At 37.0% G+C, this 22,451-nt stretch overlaps 1 protein-coding gene across 1 annotated transcript in view; it reads left to right on the top strand.

Moving 5' to 3' along the window:
• Positions 1 to 22,451, top strand: part of LOC117112946 (E3 ubiquitin-protein ligase MYCBP2-like) — a 52,905-nt gene that overhangs the window by 22,746 nt on the left and 7,708 nt on the right. The window contains exons 31-65 of the mRNA XM_033256165.1: positions 900 to 1,103; positions 1,213 to 1,338; positions 2,046 to 2,224; positions 2,597 to 2,742; positions 3,250 to 3,350; positions 4,033 to 4,242; positions 4,612 to 4,834; positions 5,160 to 5,278; positions 5,591 to 5,731; positions 6,091 to 6,263; positions 6,588 to 6,732; positions 6,983 to 7,224; positions 7,656 to 7,771; positions 8,067 to 8,155; positions 8,287 to 8,403; positions 8,647 to 8,784; positions 9,281 to 9,398; positions 9,922 to 10,046; positions 10,469 to 10,757; positions 11,037 to 13,016; positions 13,379 to 13,549; positions 13,857 to 14,053; positions 14,823 to 14,972; positions 15,127 to 15,441; positions 15,621 to 15,845; positions 16,819 to 17,041; positions 17,407 to 17,558; positions 17,897 to 18,244; positions 18,416 to 18,681; positions 19,752 to 19,857; positions 20,260 to 20,379; positions 20,742 to 20,846; positions 21,094 to 21,222; positions 21,689 to 21,818; positions 22,299 to 22,405. Coding sequence (XP_033112056.1) covers positions 900 to 1,103; positions 1,213 to 1,338; positions 2,046 to 2,224; positions 2,597 to 2,742; positions 3,250 to 3,350; positions 4,033 to 4,242; positions 4,612 to 4,834; positions 5,160 to 5,278; positions 5,591 to 5,731; positions 6,091 to 6,263; positions 6,588 to 6,732; positions 6,983 to 7,224; positions 7,656 to 7,771; positions 8,067 to 8,155; positions 8,287 to 8,403; positions 8,647 to 8,784; positions 9,281 to 9,398; positions 9,922 to 10,046; positions 10,469 to 10,757; positions 11,037 to 13,016; positions 13,379 to 13,549; positions 13,857 to 14,053; positions 14,823 to 14,972; positions 15,127 to 15,441; positions 15,621 to 15,845; positions 16,819 to 17,041; positions 17,407 to 17,558; positions 17,897 to 18,244; positions 18,416 to 18,681; positions 19,752 to 19,857; positions 20,260 to 20,379; positions 20,742 to 20,846; positions 21,094 to 21,222; positions 21,689 to 21,818; positions 22,299 to 22,405 — 7,725 coding nt within the window. The remainder of the gene's footprint in view (positions 1 to 899; positions 1,104 to 1,212; positions 1,339 to 2,045; positions 2,225 to 2,596; positions 2,743 to 3,249; positions 3,351 to 4,032; positions 4,243 to 4,611; positions 4,835 to 5,159; positions 5,279 to 5,590; positions 5,732 to 6,090; positions 6,264 to 6,587; positions 6,733 to 6,982; positions 7,225 to 7,655; positions 7,772 to 8,066; positions 8,156 to 8,286; positions 8,404 to 8,646; positions 8,785 to 9,280; positions 9,399 to 9,921; positions 10,047 to 10,468; positions 10,758 to 11,036; positions 13,017 to 13,378; positions 13,550 to 13,856; positions 14,054 to 14,822; positions 14,973 to 15,126; positions 15,442 to 15,620; positions 15,846 to 16,818; positions 17,042 to 17,406; positions 17,559 to 17,896; positions 18,245 to 18,415; positions 18,682 to 19,751; positions 19,858 to 20,259; positions 20,380 to 20,741; positions 20,847 to 21,093; positions 21,223 to 21,688; positions 21,819 to 22,298; positions 22,406 to 22,451) is intronic.

Consider the following 22,451-nt stretch of genomic DNA (forward strand, 5'->3'; position numbering starts at 1 on the left):
GATCAGACCCAAGATAGCTTCAAATAAATTGTAGTCCTAGTAGGCCACTGCCACCACCCCCACTCCTGATATCGTTCCAAACTATTTTAAAATGAAATTATTGTATACCTAGCTAGGCCTAGGCCCTATGCCTACGAAATTTTTTCAAAGACATTTTCTAAAAATATTACTGTAATTTGCCTGTCGAATTACATTACTAAAATCACTATTTTGGGCCATAAAGACTCCCCCTGTATTTTTCAACCTCCGTGACAAATTTGACCCAACATATATACGTATATATATATATATATATACGTATAATATACATGCGTATATATATACACACGCATATTTTATTTATACTTATATATATACGTATATATATACACGTATATATATTATGTATACATATATATATATATATACACGTATACATATATACGTATATATACACGTATATATACATAATATATATACGTATTATATATATACGTAGGTATATACACGTATATATATATACGTATAATATACATGCGTATATATATACACACGCGTATGTATGTACACGCGTATATATGCACACGCGCACGTATATACATATATACGTGTATACGTATATATATGTGTATATATATGTATATATATGTACGTATATATATATATATAGGGCCTATATACTTTTTAAGCCATGTATCATGCATAGGAACTTTGACGCCTGCAAGGCTCTGGTTTCAGTCTTAGAAAAATCAGTTGTACAACATGTCCAAAAATTGTTTTCCTCCGAAGTTTGACTTTAACAATCAGCGGCAGTATGCTGGTTTGTGGAAGGCAAGCCTCATATCCTGCTTGCATTGTTTACATGCTAGAAGTTAGTTACATTCTATCACTAGACATATGCAAATATTATTCCTTACCAGAGTGAAAATCAAGCTACATCTCGACCTCTGTGTAAGACACCCTCAAGGTTCTCTCGTTGTAGCCAAGCTCGTGGATGGAGCACTGGTAACGGAACACCCGATGCCATTTGTTTCAGCGTGGATAAGCCAGGTATCGTCATTGCTGGATTCTGTGTCTACGGCGGCCATAGTAGATACAATTATGAACTGGAGCTTCTTGACAATGTAAGAATTTTAAGATTATCCAATCACTTTCTATCTTTCTCTTCTTCAACCAATCACTAATGCTATATCATCTTTATTAACCAATCACTTTTGTTGTTTTTATCTTCAGAGTGAGGGAGGTGATGGACATGGTCATCGTTGGAATACTCTTGAACTCATCAAGGGGATGTACTGTCCTGATGATTGCACCAATGATATCGCTGAAATCAAGTTTGAAAAACCAGTACAGATTAAGGTGTGTTATTATTTTTTTTTAAGTGACGACACACAAAGGTTGTTTTACAAATGATTGTGTATCAATATTTACATAATGCATTACAATTTTGATTTGATAATGGAAATAAAAAGCAATGCTCTAACCTGAAATGAAAACAATTTCATTAATGCGAACCCCATTACGCCATGCTACGTTTTTTGAACTTAGTGTTGGTGGTCTTTTTCTTTCGGTCCTTCATCCATTTTATCTAAATGCTTCATTTTCTTTCTCCTTCCACAGCACCCTCTATTTCTCTAATTCTATCCACTTTTCCTCCTCATCCACACAAACCTCATCTTCTTTTACTTCTGTCTCTTCACCTCACTCTCTTCCACCTCATTTTTTTCCACCCCAATCTCCTCTATTTCATGTCTCCAAGTCATCCTCTTTCACCTCAATCCCTTCTACATCTTAATCTTTTTTCTTCCACAACACCCTCTTCTGCATTGTCGTCTTCTATCTCCTTTTTCACTTCATCCACACAAACCTCACCTTCTTTCACTTGATTCTCTTGCACCTCATTCTTCTCAACCTCAGTTTTCCAACTCATCTTCTTTCACTTCTTTCTCTTTCACCTCATTCTCCTCAACTTCATTTTCTAACTCATCCTCTTTCACTTTATTCCCTTCCACGTTTTTCTCATCTTGACTCTGATGTAATAATAATGTTGTTATCTCAAATCTCAGGAAGGTGTAAAGTATGCTGTGAGACTACGTAACCATGGCAGCCGCACTGTCAATGGTGACAATGGGATGTCATCGGTGAAGTGCTCAGATGGAGTAACATTCACTTTCACATCATGTGTCCTTAGCAGTAATGGAACCAATCATACAAGAGGCCAGATCCCACAGATACTCTACTACAAGTAAGTACAACTTTCAAGCCAGGCACCCATTATCACCCAGTTTTTAAATATTATCGTATTAACCGTTTCAGACTTTTTTTGATTAAACACCATTAAGTTGTGCAATTGAATATATCAAAATATTTTTATCTTCTGTAGCCTGGCTTCAAAGAACCTGTAATTAAAATGTCATAAAGGGTATTATGTAGTATTGTATTCTTACAGGTGGCAGTATTTAGAATTATTTTAATGTTTTATAAAAGTTGTAAATGAGATTTTTCAGGCCTTCTTTTATGGTTCGATGTGATATTATTTCTGAGAACCTATGATTATCAACATAGCGCTGTTTTGAGGCTACCTTCATTAGATAACCTTTTTCAATATCATCTACAGCACGGCATTGGAATGTGAAAAGTCTGGACCAGAAACTAAGAGTGCGGACATGGAATACCAAGCCAGGAAAAACGCCCTCTATGTTACAAGTGCAATAGTTCATACAGCGTGTGACCTGCTTCAGGGAGCTCAGGAAACTCTAAAAGGTAATAATATGATCTTGTGTACACCACATAACATCATGACTATATATAGGCACATCATGACCATATATAGGCACATCATGACCATATATAGGCACATCATGACCATATATAGGCACATCATGACCATATATACGCACATCATGACCATATATAGGCACATCATGACCATATATACGCACATCATGACCATATATAGGCACATAATGACCATATATAGGCACATCATGACTATATATGGGCATACAACAGTTTTTTGACGAAGAAAAGATAATAGTGTGGACAATGCTTAACAATAGACATAAAATATTGTTTAGCATATAATGGACTGCATTTTATATTACATTAGTTTATTGATTAATTTATATTATTGTTATTATTATTATTATTATTAGTTTATTTACAGCATTGATATATTGATAGTTTCTTATAATCTAAATGTGAAGCACATAGAGGACTTGTAGGCATGATGTGCTTTGTAAGACTAACACAATATTATTATACTTGCAGGGTCAGAGGTTGCCAGCACACTTGGTGAATCTCAGCTGTTCACACACCTACTTCCTCTTGTCCTGGCTCATACAACTCCTGTAGGTTCATCGGATCCTAGAGTAAGTTATTCATCCATTCCTCCTCTACGCTTGTACAACCAGTGGCGGCGCCAGTGCGGGAGTCAGGAGGGAAAATTGTGCCGCCAGACATCCATGTACTCCCTGATTCCCGGAACCATGACGCGGTTGTCGTACTAAAATGTTAATTTGCCTATCCAAACAAAGTTATTGAAATTGCCAATCCCTAATATTGTCATCTAAAAGCAAATATTATGCACTCCTAAGCAATAAAATATCTTGCATCAACCCCAACCTCGCAGATACTTTTTTGTGAGACATTGACCGAGGATCTAGGTGGCTGTTTGTTTTTGGACTCCATGATGTCAGCAAATTTATGGAGCCTCCGTTGCATAACAACTCCTGTAAACTGTCACATCAGCTCTTAAGCCAGGCACTCACAAAAAATTCAACTGTGCTCCCTGTAAGTGCTAGCCAATGCGACACAGTGTGCTGTCATCAGCCTAGCCTAGGCCTAGCCTAGCCTAGGCCTAGCCTACCCCACCCATGGTCTGGCCGAGGCTAAGCCCCGCCTTGCCTGGCCAGGCTTAGAATAATGATCCATTGCGCATGCATCATGGAGTTGCGTTCCCTAGATAATCACATCGGCCGACAACCACAGGGCACTGTGTTTGTCCATCTCTACAATTGTATGATTATTTTCATATTTTTATTCTGTTTTCAGAGTGCTGTTCAGGTTCTGGGTCTCGTTAAGGAGTTGTTGCCTTTAGTTACTGCTGTCAATCTTCAGACAGACCCTCCCCTTAACTACTCATCAGCCAATGGGCAATCAGGAGATATTATGACCGACAGCAATGCAGTGACAACGTCCAACCATTATGCAGTAGTTGAGAGTGATCATCCATATAAGCCTGCCACTGTGTCTCATTACAAAGTGAGTTGAGGATCATTTTTACATTGTTTATCTTAACTAAGTGGCTAAACTGGTAATAGCCATTATGTGCACTGTACCGTATAAATTTGTTTAGATTAGATTCCTGCTTCAGTTGCAGTCACTGATTTTGTATTCCAGCTTGAGGGCTGAAATTTAAGTTTCAATAGCGAATCATCTTTCGGAAGAGATGTTCAGGCCATTTGTTTCTTGTGCAATGTGGCTTTTAAGATTGTTAGAGAACGCAGCACACTATTAAATAATGAGTTAAGAATTGTCTCCCTGTGTACTGCCGAATTCGCCACTGGTACCAGAAGGGCCTCACTTGAACTTTGAACTTTGAATGGTTATCTTTGAATCTTGTAATTCCAGGTGAAATATCCAGACACTGTGAAGTGGTTGATCCTTGAGTTTGATCAACAATGTGGTACAGCACAACAAGAGGATAGCGTACAGCTCTACATCCCCGCTAGAGGGCAGCCTAAGCCTGCTGTGAAAGAAGGAGATGAACTGCAACCAAAAAATACACATTGGCCTGTACTTAATCGTTTCCATGGTGATTCAAATTGGCCAACAAACTCCGTCGTTCTTCCAGGTCAGTAAATTATAAATTAAAGTCAAATGTTTGAAGTATGAAGCTCTGTTTTATTTTTATGCCCATATATAGTCATGATGTGATGTCACATGTTTTGTCAAATAAAATTGGTCTGGGCAGGGCCTTCCTGTAATTTCAATATCATTCTGGCTCAGATATGCTTAGATAAATTCCTGTTTAAGTAAAAACTGACCAGTTTAATATACTTAACTTGATTACAAATTTTAACATAATATGGACATTTTATCCTTTAAATCAAAGTGCTTAGTATATTAAATAATGTGTATTTAAATCTGTTTAATAATACTGTTGATTTTCTTTCTAGGTAATGAAGTAGTTTTCTCCCTGGAGACCGCCTCTGATTACGTCAAAGATGAGAAGGCTAGTCGGTATGGCTTTAAGTGTGCTGTAGTGGGCTATGAATGGCCAACACAACCAAGACAGGTAAGAGCCAAGGTTAAAGGGAATACATATTGTACCTACTTAATGTCATCCAACAACATTAATATGTATTTATGAGCGCCATGTGCTTTCAAGTGGCTGTTTACAGAATCGAATCCCAAAACTACTGCTGATGCAATTTTAATTTATTATTCGAAAATTATTATATCATTTTTTCAATTATTATCCATGCTTAATAAAGAAATTATTTGATATTGTTAAACTTGTATAGCATTAATTAATATTTAATGACAAAAATGCTAAGATAGATGATGTTATATATAATTTTTGATCTTACATTAAACTTTGCTGTAGGGATTACTTCACCTTGAGAAAGAATTGTCTCACATTGGGGGAATGTGTGCATCATCATTGATGAAGAAAGAGTTAAGTTTACCACCGGAAGAGGAGGAAACGGAGGAAGAACCAGAACCAATCACTGAAGCAGCCCAACAGGTTGTCAAAATTATACTCATGACATCATCATGTATATGCATCATCACCATATCTATGACTTCATCATGTATATGACATCATTATTTCTATGATATCATCATGTCTATGACATCATCATCATTGGTATCAATCATCATCATCATTGGTATCAATCATTTTAATAACTGTCCTTCATGCTTTTAATTATTGTTATTTATCATACATATAAATGATATTCAAATATCAATTGATCTGGCAAAAAATAGTGTTGTTTCGTGATTGAATCCCTCCCCCCTCCCATTGACCTACTGTACTTTCGGACATCTTTTGCTCCGTCTCTGTTTATTATTATATTAGTAATTTATATTTATCATTTTCAGATATTTAATTTGCATTCTGTGCTGCTGTCTAAAGGCTTTGCACTGGCAACTCCTCCAACTATCCACCAAGCACTCAGTGGAAACTTACCAATTAACACCGAATATAATGAACGCTCATTTCTACAAGACTACGTCCACTGCACACCTAACAGTAGTGGTGGAAGACTTGCTCGGTAAGAATTTTTTAACATCAAAATAGTCGCATAACACAAGCACACACCAAACAACAAATCTATATACATAACACCCCTTCCATTTTTCTAAGACCACTCATTGTACACATAACAATGATGGAAAATGTGTTAAGTAAGAGTGTTTATATGTCACATAAACATCTGCCCTACTGAATACATGCATACACCCCTGCTATTTTTTAAAAGACTGATCAATTTACATTTACCAACACTGATGAAAGGCTTGCTCGGTACGAAAAAATACTATTTGTAGACACCGTGTATTTTATAATAAAATTACTTTTCCTTGTTTCTTTCATGTAGGTGGTTTCAACCAGAATCGTATGTAGAACCGAAGCAATGCGATATAATTTATCAACGTGACGAGTTGAAATGTCGTAAAGCAACTGTGATTACGCTTAAAACACATGATCAATACGGTATCCTGGTGCACGTCCCACACCTCAAGGTAATGCAACATCGACCTAAACAATCTGAGCTTTGTTCGTAAAAAAAATCTGATATATGTAGAATCAAATATATTTGTATCTTGTTTTTTAATTAGAATTATACAAAATATTATTAATGTTGTGATTACAGGGCCTTAATTGCATATTTTATAGGCAGCATTTGTTTAGCCGGCAGTATGCCTCTCCGTTTACAAAGCATTTTCGTGATGATTAGCCAGAGGAATAAACACTTTGTATTTTATGTTAAAGGTGGAAGCAGAGGCTGTCCCACTCGGCAAACAGGATCACCATCTTGATTCCCAGTCTATGAAGCCTAACAGGAAGGGTGAAAAAGATATGACCTTCGGAGGTCATCCCACGCCACAAGTCGATACATCCTTTGAACCGGTGATTCGCAAGGACAGCATGGCATACAATTCCATCACTATGATGAAAGAATATGAAAACTACTCGTTTGAAGAATTAAGATTTGCCCACTTGCCAGCGAAAAGGTAATTTGCATAATGTAGGCACATTTGACGGCGTTATATAGAGATATCATTCAAAGGGTAATATTATAATATACAAAGCAAAGCAATACTAAAGCCCAATGCAAACAACAGTTTGAAACAGAGACTAGTACAAAGTCAGTCATCTTTGATGAATGATATTGTTAATTGTTTTTTTTTATTATCTAAACTTGTAGTTCCTTACCAGTATGGTCGTTTACTTAGATCCTCTTCTCGCATGCTTCTTACACCAGTAAAATTTAAAATAAATTATGGCTTTCGATCTTTTTCTGCCAGTCTACCATTATTATGGGACTAACTCCCAATATTTATTAAGGAAGCATCTGAGAGATTATTATAGGGTGCTATATTAAGAACATATATAGTGTATTATTATTATATTATTAATATGGAAATGTTTAATTACCTTGTAGGCCTAGTGAGAGTATGCTTGTACGAGCTAATAATGATGGTAGCTTCAGCGCGCATTGGACGCCAGGCCTATCGGGACTCTATGCAATTCACTTCACCATTGATGGCTACCCAATGGGTAAGAGATTTTTGTTGGATATTAACTTTTATCATCATCATTATTATTATCACTTATTATAATCCTCACTAATCCTCACATTATTGGTCTCATTTTAATATTCACTATTATCAACACTTTTTTTACATCACTTTATAATATTCTTTACATTGTTATCTTTTTTATGTTATTCATCACTTTTATTATTATCACTATAAAGTTCATTACTTTATTATCTTTTCACTTTTAATGTTATCACTTTTATTGTCTTCATTTTATTACCGTCACTTTCTAATCATCAATACTTGTTTTACAGAGGATGTTCCAAAGGTTGAAGTTGGGGAACCTCCCCAGGGTGTGGTAGCTCCCCCTCCTGTAAAGAAAACCCAATCACAACCAAATAAGGTAGGATATTGTTAAAAATAAGTAATAGAACTGGCCATTTCGGAAAACCGCATATACATGCTGACTACCACATGTTATCCGCATTTCATCCTTACTGTAATCTATGCCTTTTCTAATGATTTTTCCTTTAGACACGACAGTTTGTTGCAAAGTTCAGTAGTGGACTACGAATACGCAGAAGTCCTTCTTTACAAAGTGAACAAATTGGCAAGATTGATGTAAATGGCATTATCACATATGTTGATGAGGTAAGTTTTTAGTTGTCCTTCTATTATTTTTCTATTCTTGATTGATATACAATGTATATAATTGAATCTAGAGGTAAAATTTAGACATAATTAAATACAAGAAGAGAAGCGTATTGTATTTGTTATTTTATTTTTTGTGTTGTATATTTTTCTCAATACTTTTCATTTCAAATATTTTGCCTCGTGTTCTTTGTCAGCTAAATTAACGATTGATTGATTGATCATTGATAATTGTTATTGCAGATTCAGAATGAAGATGGCGTTTGGGTTCGTTTGAACAAAGATAGTATTCATCGATTCTGCGGCACGAATGGTTTCCGTGAAGGTTGGTGTATGCAGTTTAATCAACATATTGGAAAGACGTTCCTTATACCTGTTGATGTAAGTTAAGCCAAATAACAGACCATAGAAATGAAGATGATATTATAACCGACCAATCATTTAACCATCCAAAATATTAGTGTGGATAGAGGAGTACATTGGGATGAGTGGTGATTGGCCATGAACAATGAATGATTGAGATGTAGTGATTAGATTGGTGGTGGTTCTTGACATAAGTGGTGGTGAGGGTTGCATTTGGTGGTGAAAGGTGGTCGTGATGATTTATTTATTTTTTATTTATTTCCTTCCAACAGCAAGTACGCTTGCCACTTACAGGATGAGAATGATGCTTTATAAACCAAGTCTCTTTAGAAGGCTTAGGGACTAGACTTGTAAGAAAAATTCTTGTTGTGGCAGGAATTGAACCCAGAACCGTGGAATTAAAATGCAAGAATTTTAACCACTAGGGTATTCAAGCCCACTGATATTAGTACTGGTAGCAGCAGAGTGATGATGATTTTGATTATGATACAATAATAATTATTCATACCAATAGGAATCAAAAACTCTGAAAAAGGAAGAAAATAAGGAAAATATAGAAGATCAGAAGAAAGGTCAAGAAAAGAAGGCAGACAAAAGCAAAGCTTTAGGAAGCATTGCTGGCAACATTGTTGGTAAGTCAGCTAACATCTTTAGGTTGTTGATTTTGTTGTCTTCATCATCCTCATCATGAAATTCGTCATCATCATCATCTTTATGGAGTTTGAAATTACCAGCATCATACAGTTTGCAATGCTTGTCCTTAAGGATATTGTTCATTCGCGCAGGTGTATAAGTGAGCTAGGTGATTCTTTTATGCTCGCGAATTAAGTTTCAAAGTAAACTTAGGTATATACTGTATCGGTTTATACAGGTAAAGCCTCTTTTCCACTAGGCGAATTTGTTTGTGCGAATTGAAAGCGTCCGTTCATGCACATTCACATTCTATTGGAGTTTGTCGCGTCAGTGAAATTGGTAGTTAGAACTGTTTCTACTTTTTGCCAAGCGAAAAACTGCGCAACCAATCAGAGCTCATTAAGCAAACCGACGCTTTCGATTCCCATAAATAAGTTTGCCTAATGGAAAACAGGTTAAGTATCTCACTTATAGACTAACAACATCACTACAGATTTGTTTAATTTTTTTTTCTGCTTACAGCTGAGCGTGGTGTATACCATGTGATCCATTGCGGTGCCTCAGGCCATAACATACGCTGCGGACCAAGTCTGAAGGACATACCTATTGGAATGATGGTACAGGGCAACCATCTGAACGTCGTCCAGGTAAGTACACCTGTACCTGTGTTGTAGTTGGAAGTACACCTGCAATTAAAAGTGGTTTTCCCAGAGTGTCATTTAAACTAAACAACTCGTCGCTCAAATCATGAAATAGCACAATTTCATGAAAACAAAAATAGAGTCAAAATAAGTGCGTATTGATTTTCAAGCACTTTTCTGTTGTTTACCACACAAAAGTCTGTAACGACAACAGCGCTTATTTTAATGCGCTGTTTTTGTTTTCACGAACTAAAACAATCTATTTCCATTTTGTTAGTTTGTGATGTGAGTTGTACTGACTAATCAGTACAACAGTTGTACAGTATAGTTTTACAGAATAATTTGGTTGCACATTTATCTGTAGGACTACAGTTTTAACCCAGGTTCTCTTTAGTAGGTAAATTAATGAAAATTGTATTTCTTTGAAGGTAAAGCGACATGACGGATGCTTGTGGGTGAAGCTGGATGAGGACAGTATGTCTCGGTACTGTGACAGCATTGAGGGTGAGGCGTGGGCACTTGCCAAAGGCAAAGGGATTTTGTACCTTGTGCACGAGAAGGCTTTAAATTCAGAGATGATGAAGAAGGATGGTAGCGAGATCCTTGGCACGCAGAATTTATTCAAGATCAATGGAGGAAGTCTGCCATCCAGTAAGACATCAGGGTTTGACTTTAAGAATGCCCTCACACACCCTGCATTCAAATTTAACATGCAAGGTTTGTCTTTCTTTTGATGATTTAATGTGGTGAATTAGAAATTCAATTGATGTACTTACTGGAGTTAGAATAATCAGAATAACAAAATATACAAAGCCAATTTGTAATGCTGCTAAAATGCTCTGAAGTATATCGTAATGATTAAGTCTTTTCAGTATTTACAATACAATATATTTATAATACAATGTATTGAACTTGTCTTTCTGTTATACTTAAATGACTACAACAACACTAAAACTGTCAAAGTTTTAAATCTATTTTATGTTTCCATTTTTTCAGAGGTTCATGAGGTCCCTAAAGTTGAGCCGTTTGTGTTTGGTGGTGGCGGCCCATTTATGACCAAGTCTTGGAGTGAAGAATTTGAAGGTAAAGTTTTTCTGGAAGATAAGCTACAGAAATCTGAGGATGAATGTGGAGAAACAGACATAAAGAAGACAGACAAGCCATCTTCACGATTAGTCTCCTCTCAAAAGATTGAGTCTCGTTTCTCAAAGATGAGAGCAAGTTCCCCGGGAAGATTGCAAAGGGAGACAGAAGCTTCAAATCGCCAATCTGGAACTAGTAGCCCTGTTAGAGTGGCAAGTAGAGATTCATCCCCTGCTAGTAGGTCATCATCACTCACCAGAACTCTTGATGGACATTTCAGTATTGGTACTGGTTCCAACCCATCCTCTCCAAAAATGCAAGGATCACCTAAGATGGTGCGGAAAGCAAGATCACAGTATTCTAGAAGAGAACGGACATCCTCCCCATCTGGAAAAGATCGCTCACCAGCAAGGTCAAGAGGAGCAAAAAGAACCGAGGTTAAAGACGTTGCAAGGCAAGCTATAGCGCCCTCTGTTGCCGAATGTGTAAGAGCTGTTTTTGCCGCATTTCTTTGGCACGAGGGTATTGTTCACGATGCAATGGCATGCGCTTCTTACTTGAAATTTAACCCTGGATTGACGAAACAAGCCGCTCAACGAGAGCAAGACAAACAGGACATTGATAGGAACTCAAAAATCAAAAATAGGCACTCAATGGATTTATCCAAAGCAATTCAAGATGGTTCTTTCTTAGCTACTATGGGAACAATTGAGCTCACATCCAATAAAAATGAAATGCCATCACAAGCTAAGGATGGCAAAAGTTCAGACAAACCAGTATCAATATCTGAAATAAGATCCAAGTCATCTGATCACATCTCAACTGCTGCACGTTCTTTAGAAGAGACACTCAAATCTGCTGCCTGGCAGAAAGATAGAATTCCACTTGAAGTGAAAGCATCTCTAAATGATGACATAAGAGCAAGGTCTTCAAGTGCTGGCCCAGAAGACCTTCACAAGAGTGCAAGCTTAGAGTCTGGAAAGACCAAAGTTGAAAAGAAGGCTGGGGCTGAGACTGAGTCAGCTCTACCATTGACACTGCAATATCTCCTGAGCTTCTGGGAAGAGTTGACATCTGCAACAGTGAATGTTGCTTCACAGAAACTGGTTTTACCAAGCCCAGCTCCAATCACAAAATCCAAGGGTAGAGTTGAGAGACGTGAAAGAGAGAAAGAAAAGGATTCAAAAGGAAAGAAGAAAGAGAAGAAATCCATTAGAGGTGGCAGAGGGAACTTATTTGGAGAAGCTGCCGGGATTCCTGCTGGAGGATCTGACCAAGATGCAACATGTGATCTCTGTCACGGATTCTTCCCACATCCAGTAACCTACCACATGAAGCAAAATCATCCTGGATGTGGGAAGCATGCCGGAGGCCAGGGCTATAATAGCAGTGGGCACTATTGTGGAGGATGGGCTGGTAATTGCGGTGATGGTGGAATCGGTGGTAGCAGCTGGTATCTGATGTGCGACAAATGCAAGGAAAAGTATGTGAAAGAAAGACAAGAAAAAGCGAAAGAGAAAATTAAAAAGCTAAAAGTAAAACCGCTTCCACTTAAAACACCTAAAGTATTACCACCACTTGAAGCACATAATGTCATGAAAGCAAACGCTATGTTCTTACTGGATCTTGCCAGTTCTGCTGGAACGTCTTCATCTGGGGGCACCAAGTCTATGCACCGAATGACCCGGTTTGAGCTTCCCAGTGTCAGTGAAATAGATCAACCATCGTTACAACAGCCACATTTTCCTCTTGTGCCTTTCAAGTTCTTGGATCTGATGGGAGGACAGCAGAGAGATCAAGATATGGCAGATAATTCTGGTAAGGCATTCCACGTTGCAGGTGAAGATGTCAATCCCTTGCTAGAGGCGCTATCAACTGAAGACAGACAACTAGGTATGGTTTTTGCTTTGTGTTTTCATATACAGTAATATAACCTGGATGGCAATGAGGTTAGAGAAAATACAATAGACCAGCAAATAGCAATATTTTTAGTAACTGATGTCTCAAATACAACCAATAAAACTATAAATATACAATTAAAACCAGTTATAACAAATATAATTATAATCACAATAACTCTAGCAATATTAATTATAAATAGCTACAGTATAGCTATAATCTTTGACCACAATACTGTAGCTGAAAACAAATATAATTGAGTCATTTATTGTACATGTTGTATTATTTTTCATTATTATCACTAGTATTAGTTTTCCCCATACCAAACTTAGTATCATATGCTTTATCCTTTGTAGGTAATATTGCATTTGGCCCACCACAGCATTCTATCTCAACAAGTTCATTGGCTGATCAGGATTCAGTGAATCGTGTTATGTATGTCCGCTCAATTTCCATGACCACGTCAGGTGAACAGTACGACGGAAAGACGAAAGTGAGGCGACGGATCAACAGTGGCAACTCTTCAGGTGAGAGTGAAAAATGTCCTTGTAGATAATATGGCAGAAGGTGTCAAAAGAACATAATGGTCTAGCTCAACATGTGTATTTCTCTTCCCTAGATTTCCTTCTTGTAAACACAATATATAGTATACATTAAAACCAGAAATAATACTCAAATTAGATTTAAAGATCTGTCCACACTATCAAAGTTGATATAAAGCTCTGTCCACACTGTCAAATTTGATTTAAAGATCTGAAAGTGGTATGCACTTATTTTGGTGTAAAATGTCATCTTAAGGGGCATGATTAAAAATAATGATATTTGGTTTTGCAGCTTCTGAAAGTGGATCATCTTTGCTGCGTCGTCCGTCAGTTCTGCTGGCCAAACTCATGGACAACGGTCCACGGAACTGTAGAGCTCTGCATCGTCCAGTTATGAACTTTATTGCCCACCGACACGACCTTGAAGGCCTCAGACTCGCTATGCGGCAAGCAGTCCGGAAAGCATCTTGCAGAGTGTATGCTTTACAGGTACACTCATCACTTGCCTCTGTACATAGATCACTAGCCCTGGTTCATAATTACTAGCCCCTGTACTATACCACTAGCTCTGTGTACAGATCACTAGCCCAGTTCATATATCCCCAGTGGCGGATCTATTATTTCGCAAAGGGGAGTGAATAATGCAAGGTGCGAAGCACCAAAATCGGGGTGGGGGCAGTGGTTTTTGGGAGGGAGACTTAATTCCCCTCACATTTTAGATTTTTTTTTTTATATTAGTAGACAGCTAGATGCCCTGAAAAGCTTAAAATAAGAGGTATATGTTTTACAGGGTAGCCTTCTATTCTACACACAACATGTATTCACAAGAAACACACACAAGACAAGTGATCATTTGTTTAAAGGTAACAGAAGGGGACATGGTGGCTAGCCACCCTATTCACTCCCTGTGGATCCACCACTGATCACTGGCTCTGTTCATATATCACTGGCTCTTGTTCATGTATCACTGGCCCATGTTCATATTTCACTGGCCCCTGTTTCGTAAATTACTAGCCCCTTTACACAGACCACTAGCTCCTTTTCATAAACTAATAGCCCCTACAGAATACTACCTCATTGTATACTTGTACTTCTGCATGATTTACTAGCCCCTCTACATTGACAACAGATTTCTCACACCTCTGTATAGATTATTAGGCCCATTTTATTCTTAGATTTGGTAGCTCACAACCAGAATTGCCAAACTTGCAATAATAATTTCATGTTTTTCTAATTTTTATATATTTTTTTTTTCAAGGCATTTAACTGGCTCCTGCGTAGTGTGACTCAGCTAACCTGCCTTCATGACCTACTCTGGCACTTTGTAGTTGGATTGGCACCTGCTCCAACGGAAAAGGATGAAGAAGGCGAGGAAAAGGAGAAGAATGTTCCCAAAGAACAAGACCAAGTACTTAATCTTACTCTCTGCTTTTTCATTTTTCTAAATATTAATGTATTTGTATGATAATTTATGGGAATTTTGGGATAATCATCCTTTTTTTAAATGCTTATATATACATAGTTTCAAATATAATATATATTTTTTTCTTCTTTATTTTAAGGAGAAAGACAACATTATGTGCGAGCATCCACTGTCAGACATCATCATAGCTGGTGATGCTGTCAATCCTTTACCAACTGCATTCCATACACTCCTGCAAACTATCTCTGACATGATGATGCAGCTGCCAATTGGTAGTGCTCTCCAGCAGATGGCGATGAGGTGCTGGTGCCTGCGCTTCCAACCGGCTGACCACATATTCCTCCATCATTCACATGTGTTTAGTAATATCAATAAAATCCTGTCCAAGGCTGAAGGAGAAGTAGATGAGGGAGGTCTAGCAATTAATGGAACAGCAGTTGAAAAAAATGCACAGGTATTAATGTATAAATGTCTGTAAATAACATCACAAGTTGCTAAAAATTTTTTTTATTCAGCGCATTGTGCTGTTTGTATTTGGTTATATATATAGAACTGGATCTGCCGTTAGTTATATAATCGTTGAATCTTAAATTGATGACATACAAATTTAGCCAATTTCTTTTTCTTCACTAGAATTCTGCCATGGTAGAGCTCCTTAAGGATTTGACACATCTGGTAGAGGTCCGTGTGTCCAGCAGAGTATCAATGTGTTCCAGTTTGACTGATGGTGCCACAGAAACCTTCTGGGAGTCTGGAGATGAAGACCGGAACAAGACCAAGTGGATTAGTCTGGGAATCCCCAAAGGTCTTGTAGGACGAATGGCAATGCTCCACATCGATAACTCCAGAGATCTTGCTGTAAGTGTCAAATTTTATAGAATGAATTGAGAACAGTTTAGCTAATGTGTCTGCTGAACCATGAAGATCATTTTTTCATCACTGACCTTTTAGCCAGAGGGCTTAAATTCAAGTTACTCTCAACCATAGAGATATAATAAGAATACTAGAGCGCTAACTGCAATGTATTCGATGTTCGAAATACGCAGAGTATCTATAGCAGATGGCTGCCATAGATTCAGCCAATCAAATTTAGCCTGAGCACTATCATTTTCAATGGCGCCCTCAATTTACACAGAAAGTTCAGTACTGCTAGTTTCCTGTATGTTTTAAACTCGAGCGTTGCGGTGTATAGATGTAATGTACACGATATTATTTTTATTTTATTTTTATATAAGATGCTCTACTTGGCCTCTTTTTGGCTACGATAGTTTAATAATTTGTTATTATCAATACTAATTATCATTAATGAAATAATAGTCGGTCAGAGGGCTTATTTATGGTAATAATATGTATACTTAGCCTGAAGGTGGCGCTTTCCTATGGCGGCCATCTTGGATGGTACACATGCATAACTCTACATTGCTTCGCCATCTTGTCAGCACTCTAGTTGTTTAATAGCTCTATGCTCTCAAAACACTCTCTCATAAATAATGTTTCTTTAACAATGAGCTTTGTTTGCACAATGAAGCATTTGAATAATTTGAATCCAGCATTTTCACACATCTACAAAGTCCTGTCCAGACTATCATATTTTATTTGACATGCCTTAATATGGTCATGATGTCATCACATCATGACCATATATATGCAGATCATGACTATATATGGGCATACACCCTCCTTACAGAATACTGGTTGTACGTTCATGGATGTGTTAATTGTGAATGGCCCCTTACTAGCATAAAATTTATAAATTTATATTTATGTTAGTTTATATTTGTGGTCCTCTCACCTTTTAATATTAACAAAATATTTTTTTTTTTTTTTTTAGAACAAAATAACACAGGTCATGTTTCAGGGTGGTAGTAGTGCAGAGGACCTGATGACAGTACAACAAACACCACTTGATCTTCGCCATTCAGGTTGGATATCATGTGACCTCATGAACCTTGACCTCACTTTTGTCAAGATCACCCTTAAAGGACCTGATAATCATGTCAGGGTTCGTCAGGTCAAATTCTTAGGTTACCAAGAAGGAACTAGTATCAACTTAGGTCAGTTCTCAAGTTTGAAAATTTCTTTATTTTTGTTAAGAAATATTTCTTCTTCCATCTGTCAGTAATAATACTTTATTTTCCCTCATGTATCAGATTCCAATATATATCAAACACTCACTAAATATAAAAAAAAAGCTCCTTAAATCCCATTTCTTCTGTGATACTAACCATACTTTTCCATTCTTTTTTTGTGTTTTCTTTTATATAATCTGTTCTTTTCCATTCTTTTTTATGTTTTTTTTAATAGGCCTATATGTTTTTTCCATCCTTTTTTGTGTGTCTTTTTTTAAAAATATATCTCGTCTTTCCATTTATTTTGTGTGTGTTTTTTAATATATTTGTTCCTTTCCTCATTTTATCAGGTCAAGTGTCAGCTTTGGTTGCACAGCAGAAAAATTGTGAGGCTGAAACCTTAAGAGTATTTCGACTCCTGACCTCGCAGGTTTTTGGCAAGCTACTGGCAGAGGACATGGTCAAGAACGGCAAGAACAAAGAAAGCTCAAGAACAAAACAAGTAAATGTCTTCAATATTGATTCATATTTAAATAATATTGACTCAGCTGAAAATGAGGGGCGTATCTAGGAGTTTTGAAATGGGGGAGCTGATGATGGATGATATAAAAGTGAGGGGGGAGCTCCATGATTAAGTGAGTTGGTGCTACCTCACAAAAAGTGATGAGGTGATTTTCATGAGCTAAAAAATATTTACTTCAGGCATTTCCATTTGGGGGGTGGGTAGAAAACTGTAGGGGTTAGTAAGCTTTTTGCTCTGCCTTGATATACTAGTGCAAAACTGCAGCTAATGAATTTGTACTTATTAAATTTTTTTTTTTTTTTTTTTTTTTAAATCAGGACAGTGGAGATCCAGACCTCAAAGAACACATGGTAGGCATCCTTTTCAGTAACAGCAAGCTTACCAACCTCCAGAAGCAAGTCTGCAGTCACATTGTCCAAGCCATCCACAAAGAGACAACAAAAACCAGAGAGGAATGGGAGTTTAGCCTCACTAAGCAGACGGGTCAGTCCCCACCGGAGCAGCAGCCTGCCTCATCTGCGGATGCTTACTGCTTTGAATTACTCTCCATGGTCCTCGCCCTTAGTGGTTCTAGTGTCGGTAGGGCATATGTTGCCCAGAAGGCTAGTCTTGTGCAAGACCTTCTCTCCCTGCTGCATACTGGTTCTCCAAGAGTACAAAGACAGGTATGTGTTCTGATGTTGTCTTTTTCTGGCCTACAATAAGTAGCACCTGATGAAAAGCACAGTGTGTTAAATATATATAGCTACATACACTGTGTTGGACATTATTTTATGAATAAGAAGTTATGTTTACCGATAATACAATAATAATAAAATGTGTTTGTACCTCTGTAGGTAACAGCCATCCTGCGTAAAGTTCTACCAGAAATAACCCCCAGTCGCTTTGCTTCCATCACTGGCTCCACTCTCCCGATAATGGACATCAACTGCATCACATCATCCGCAGAGAAGCCTAAAGCTTCAGAGGAGGAAGAGGAAACTCTGGGCGTGCTGGAGGTGTTCCTTGCAGTGATCACAAAAGCTTTGACAGTGCAGACCAAGATGAAAGGTGCTGGTAGTGGGAAGCTAGTCCAATCTATCACACTAGCCTCAACCAATATGTGAGTTAAAAAAACATGTTTTTTTATGCACATAATTATATCAAAATTGGCTGTATTCGACTGGTCGTTCTTCGTTAAGCTACGCCCACCTGCGCAATGGTAAAATCCTATTTAACGAAGACGACCAGTCAAATAGAAAACTGTTAGATACTCAACAAAACAAAATGGCTGCATAGTTACCGCGATACACGCTGCGTAATCAAGGCTGCTTCGGATTGTGGCAGTATGGGTTTTTCGTAAAAAAATGTTTTCATCCAGTTTTTGAATTCTGTTAACCTACAATTATTTTTTGACTTATGTGAGTAAATATTATAATTTTTATTTTCTGAAATTTAATCTAAAATTTATCTAAAAATCTTAAAATTATATTAACGCAAATGTTGTTGCTAATCTGACCAATCGGCCATGTTTGCTTTGGCCACATGGATAACTTAACACTGATTAATGCACCCTGGTTTAAGTTAAAGTCTATTTTACGAACCAGTCGAATGAAAATAATACTCAACGAAAAATAGTAGTCAATAAAATAAACCAGTCAAATATGCCCATTGTTTTTGGCAGGAGGGCACAGAGTGACAGTTAAGACCATTATCTTGTTTGGGGGAGGAGCTTCTCTTCCTATATTTGGGATCCATGGGACTATTTCTTCTGGAAGTTCTAAAGTTTTTGCCATTTTAATCTCCTTATCTAAATGATTACGTACTTAGTTAAAGATTTCTAGCTTTCTGCTAGGGATGGGCGGGATTGGTGCAGGTGTGTTTTTCAGTGGATCATAATAATAGTAAATATTAATTTTTTTTTTTTCTTTGCTATTTTATGTTGTGATGCGCATAGAGGTTATGACAGATATTATTATTATTATTATTATTATTATTATTATTATTATTATTATTATTATTATTATTATTGTTGTTGTTATTTTCCCCATAACATCATTTTTTTCAATTGTTCTCTAACTTCTCCATTGTCTAATTTCCACTTAAGTTAGGTATTAGTAACATTATTATTATTATTATTATTATTATTATTATTATTATTATTATTATTATTATTATTGAACTAATTTTCAGTAATGGAACTGAGGAGACTGCTGGAAACAAGAGATGGTGGATCAGAGGTGTGATGTCACATGGTATCGCTGAGAGCACCATAACATTGATCAAGGATATCGCTATGGTAATCCATCTCCAATAAACTTTTAACCAAATTCTACGTTGTTCAGAAATGATGCTGCAGAAGTTCTTGTGTAAACTGTCGTTGGTTGACATAGTCTGTAATCCATTTAACTCAATAATATGTTTCATATAACACATCATGTTATGCAAGGCTCTATATGTTTCATGGATCAATTAACTATTGCACACAAACTTATCTCCCTGTGGAGTATCCCATGATTATAATTTGTGTATTTGGTGTTCAGTCTTAGCAGCTACCCATTTATATTCCTGGGTGGAGAGAGCAGTATAGTGGGTACCTGGTAGGTGTAATTACACTCGCTTTTTTATAAAACAGCAGCTTGTCAATAAAGTAGAAGAGTCATAGTAACTATATATATAACCCATTCGATTATCTTTACAGGGGAAACTAGGAGACCTATGGGCTAGTGTGTGTAAGGCAGCTGTTGCAGAGGCGTTACTTGCCCTCACAAGAATAGAAGAGTCCAAACGAGTTCCTGCTGAATGCCTCAAGACGCACACGGTAAATGCTAAAAATTTCCCTACACTGTATCGCTTAAAATGTTATTATAATTTTAAACTGAATATTCATTCTTCAGTGTTGAATATGAATACTTTGCTGAAACACCCTTAAAAATTATAGAATCATATGATCCTGGGTAGAGAGACACAAACGTAAATAAATGCCTTGCCCAAGGACACAAGTGACTTGCACAGCGAGAGTTTCTAACCCCTTACCTCAAGGTTGGGAGTCCAAGCCACAATCGATGCGCCAACCACTTCTACTTGACGCTGTTGAGAAGACAACAAAAGCTACGGTAAGCTAAACCGAGACTCTGAAAAAGTATCTTATGCTAATTATACTTGATATGATTTTGTCCTCAGCTGTGGTTGTCATTGGCTAGTCTGTGTGTTCTTGAGCAAGAGCACGTGGAGAGACTTTCCTCAAGTGAATTAAGCAAGAAAGACGGACAGGCAGCCAAGCACAAGGTAATGTTTCTTTATTACTTCACTTTATTCACTTATTTCTAACAAGTGCTGGCAACTGAGGAGGCAAAAGCCTGTAAGGTGGCCCCGGAGCTAAACTTAAAACTACAGTAAACTATTCTAAACAAAACAAGGAAAAACATGACAAAAAACCAAACAAAAAACACATAGGTGGAATTGCGCATGATCTTTAAAACATCTGTTACTGTATAATTTATTAATATGTAACCATGGTTCATTCATTTTGCAGCCTCTCTGTGACAACCACGATGACAGCGAGACGCCAGCGATTGTAAGCTGCAACCAATGTGGGAACCTTTGTGCCGATTGTGATAAGTTCCTGCATCTTCACAGCCGAACCAGATCACATCAAAGACAGGTATCGTATTTATACACTTCGCTCAATATTCCACTCTTAACCCCTGTCTGGATTAAACAAAAACATGACATTCCTAAATGCGGTCATGATGAATCACATCATGACCATATATAGGCACATTATGACTATATATGGGCACACAACAGTTTTTATTCAAAAGAAAATAGGTAAATCAGTCTATTATTAATAGATGCTTTGTACTTAATCAATTAATGGTATTAATGATTTTCTGATTCATTCATTTACCATTTGCTTATTTATATATTATGGAGCAAAAAATACAGCAAATAATTGAGTTTATTTGGTGTACAGCATCATTTGAAAATACAATTTTAAAATGTAAAAAAAATAAAAACTGCAATCATCTGTAATTCCTTTAGTATCAGCAAAAGAAATTAAAGAGGGTGATATCGTTTATATAGGAGGAAAGCCCATAAAGTGTAATTAATATTTTCTTTAATTGTAGGTTTTTAAGGAAGAAGAGGAAGCTATTAAGATTGACCTCCATGAGGGGTGTGGCAGAAGTAAGCTGTTCTGGGTTATGATCTTAGCTGACTCCAAGACCTTGAAGGCAATGGTTGACTTCAAAGAATCAGGTATTCCTTATGCTAATTAGTGGGACTTCTTCCATGTAAAAGCATGGCTCTTTGCTAGATTCTCCATATTTGGTTTATATTTAAAATTAGGAAAGGTTGGAATATTACCTAATTTAGATACATTGGTGGAGAAAGAGGCAATGGAGGGACATTCACAGATAGAGAGTCTACCTTCTTCAGACCACCATGGTTGAGGCTGAAAAAAATAAAGATTATGGCACCTGTAGATATTCAGAAATGCCACTATCATACATAAATTTGAACATAGTCTTCTTTTTCTCTATTTTTTAAAAATAATTTTTGAAACATTCAGGAAGGGGGCCTGGGCTGGCTGCAGCCCCTCCCCTTGAATCCACTGCTGACATCATATATAAATTTGATCACTATATAATTTCACTTCAGATCAATATGTAATGCTACATTATTATTTAATTTGGTAATAAATGAATTACATTATATTTTCAATAATTTATATTAAAGGGAGTACAGGTAACAGCCACGGTTCAGCAGGTCGTGGTTCATGCAGATTCTGCGGAGGTCAAGCATCGGGCTTGGGGACAGCAGCTGCAATCTGCGATGACTGCCAGGTAAGTGATAATCATATTATTAGTCAAATCAGATAAAGTATATGTG

This window comes from Anneissia japonica, unplaced genomic scaffold (assembly GCF_011630105.1).
Source record: "Anneissia japonica isolate Jap-2015-1 unplaced genomic scaffold, ASM1163010v1 scaffold287774_len439945_cov178, whole genome shotgun sequence".
Taxonomy (NCBI): domain Eukaryota; kingdom Metazoa; phylum Echinodermata; class Crinoidea; order Comatulida; family Comatulidae; genus Anneissia; species Anneissia japonica.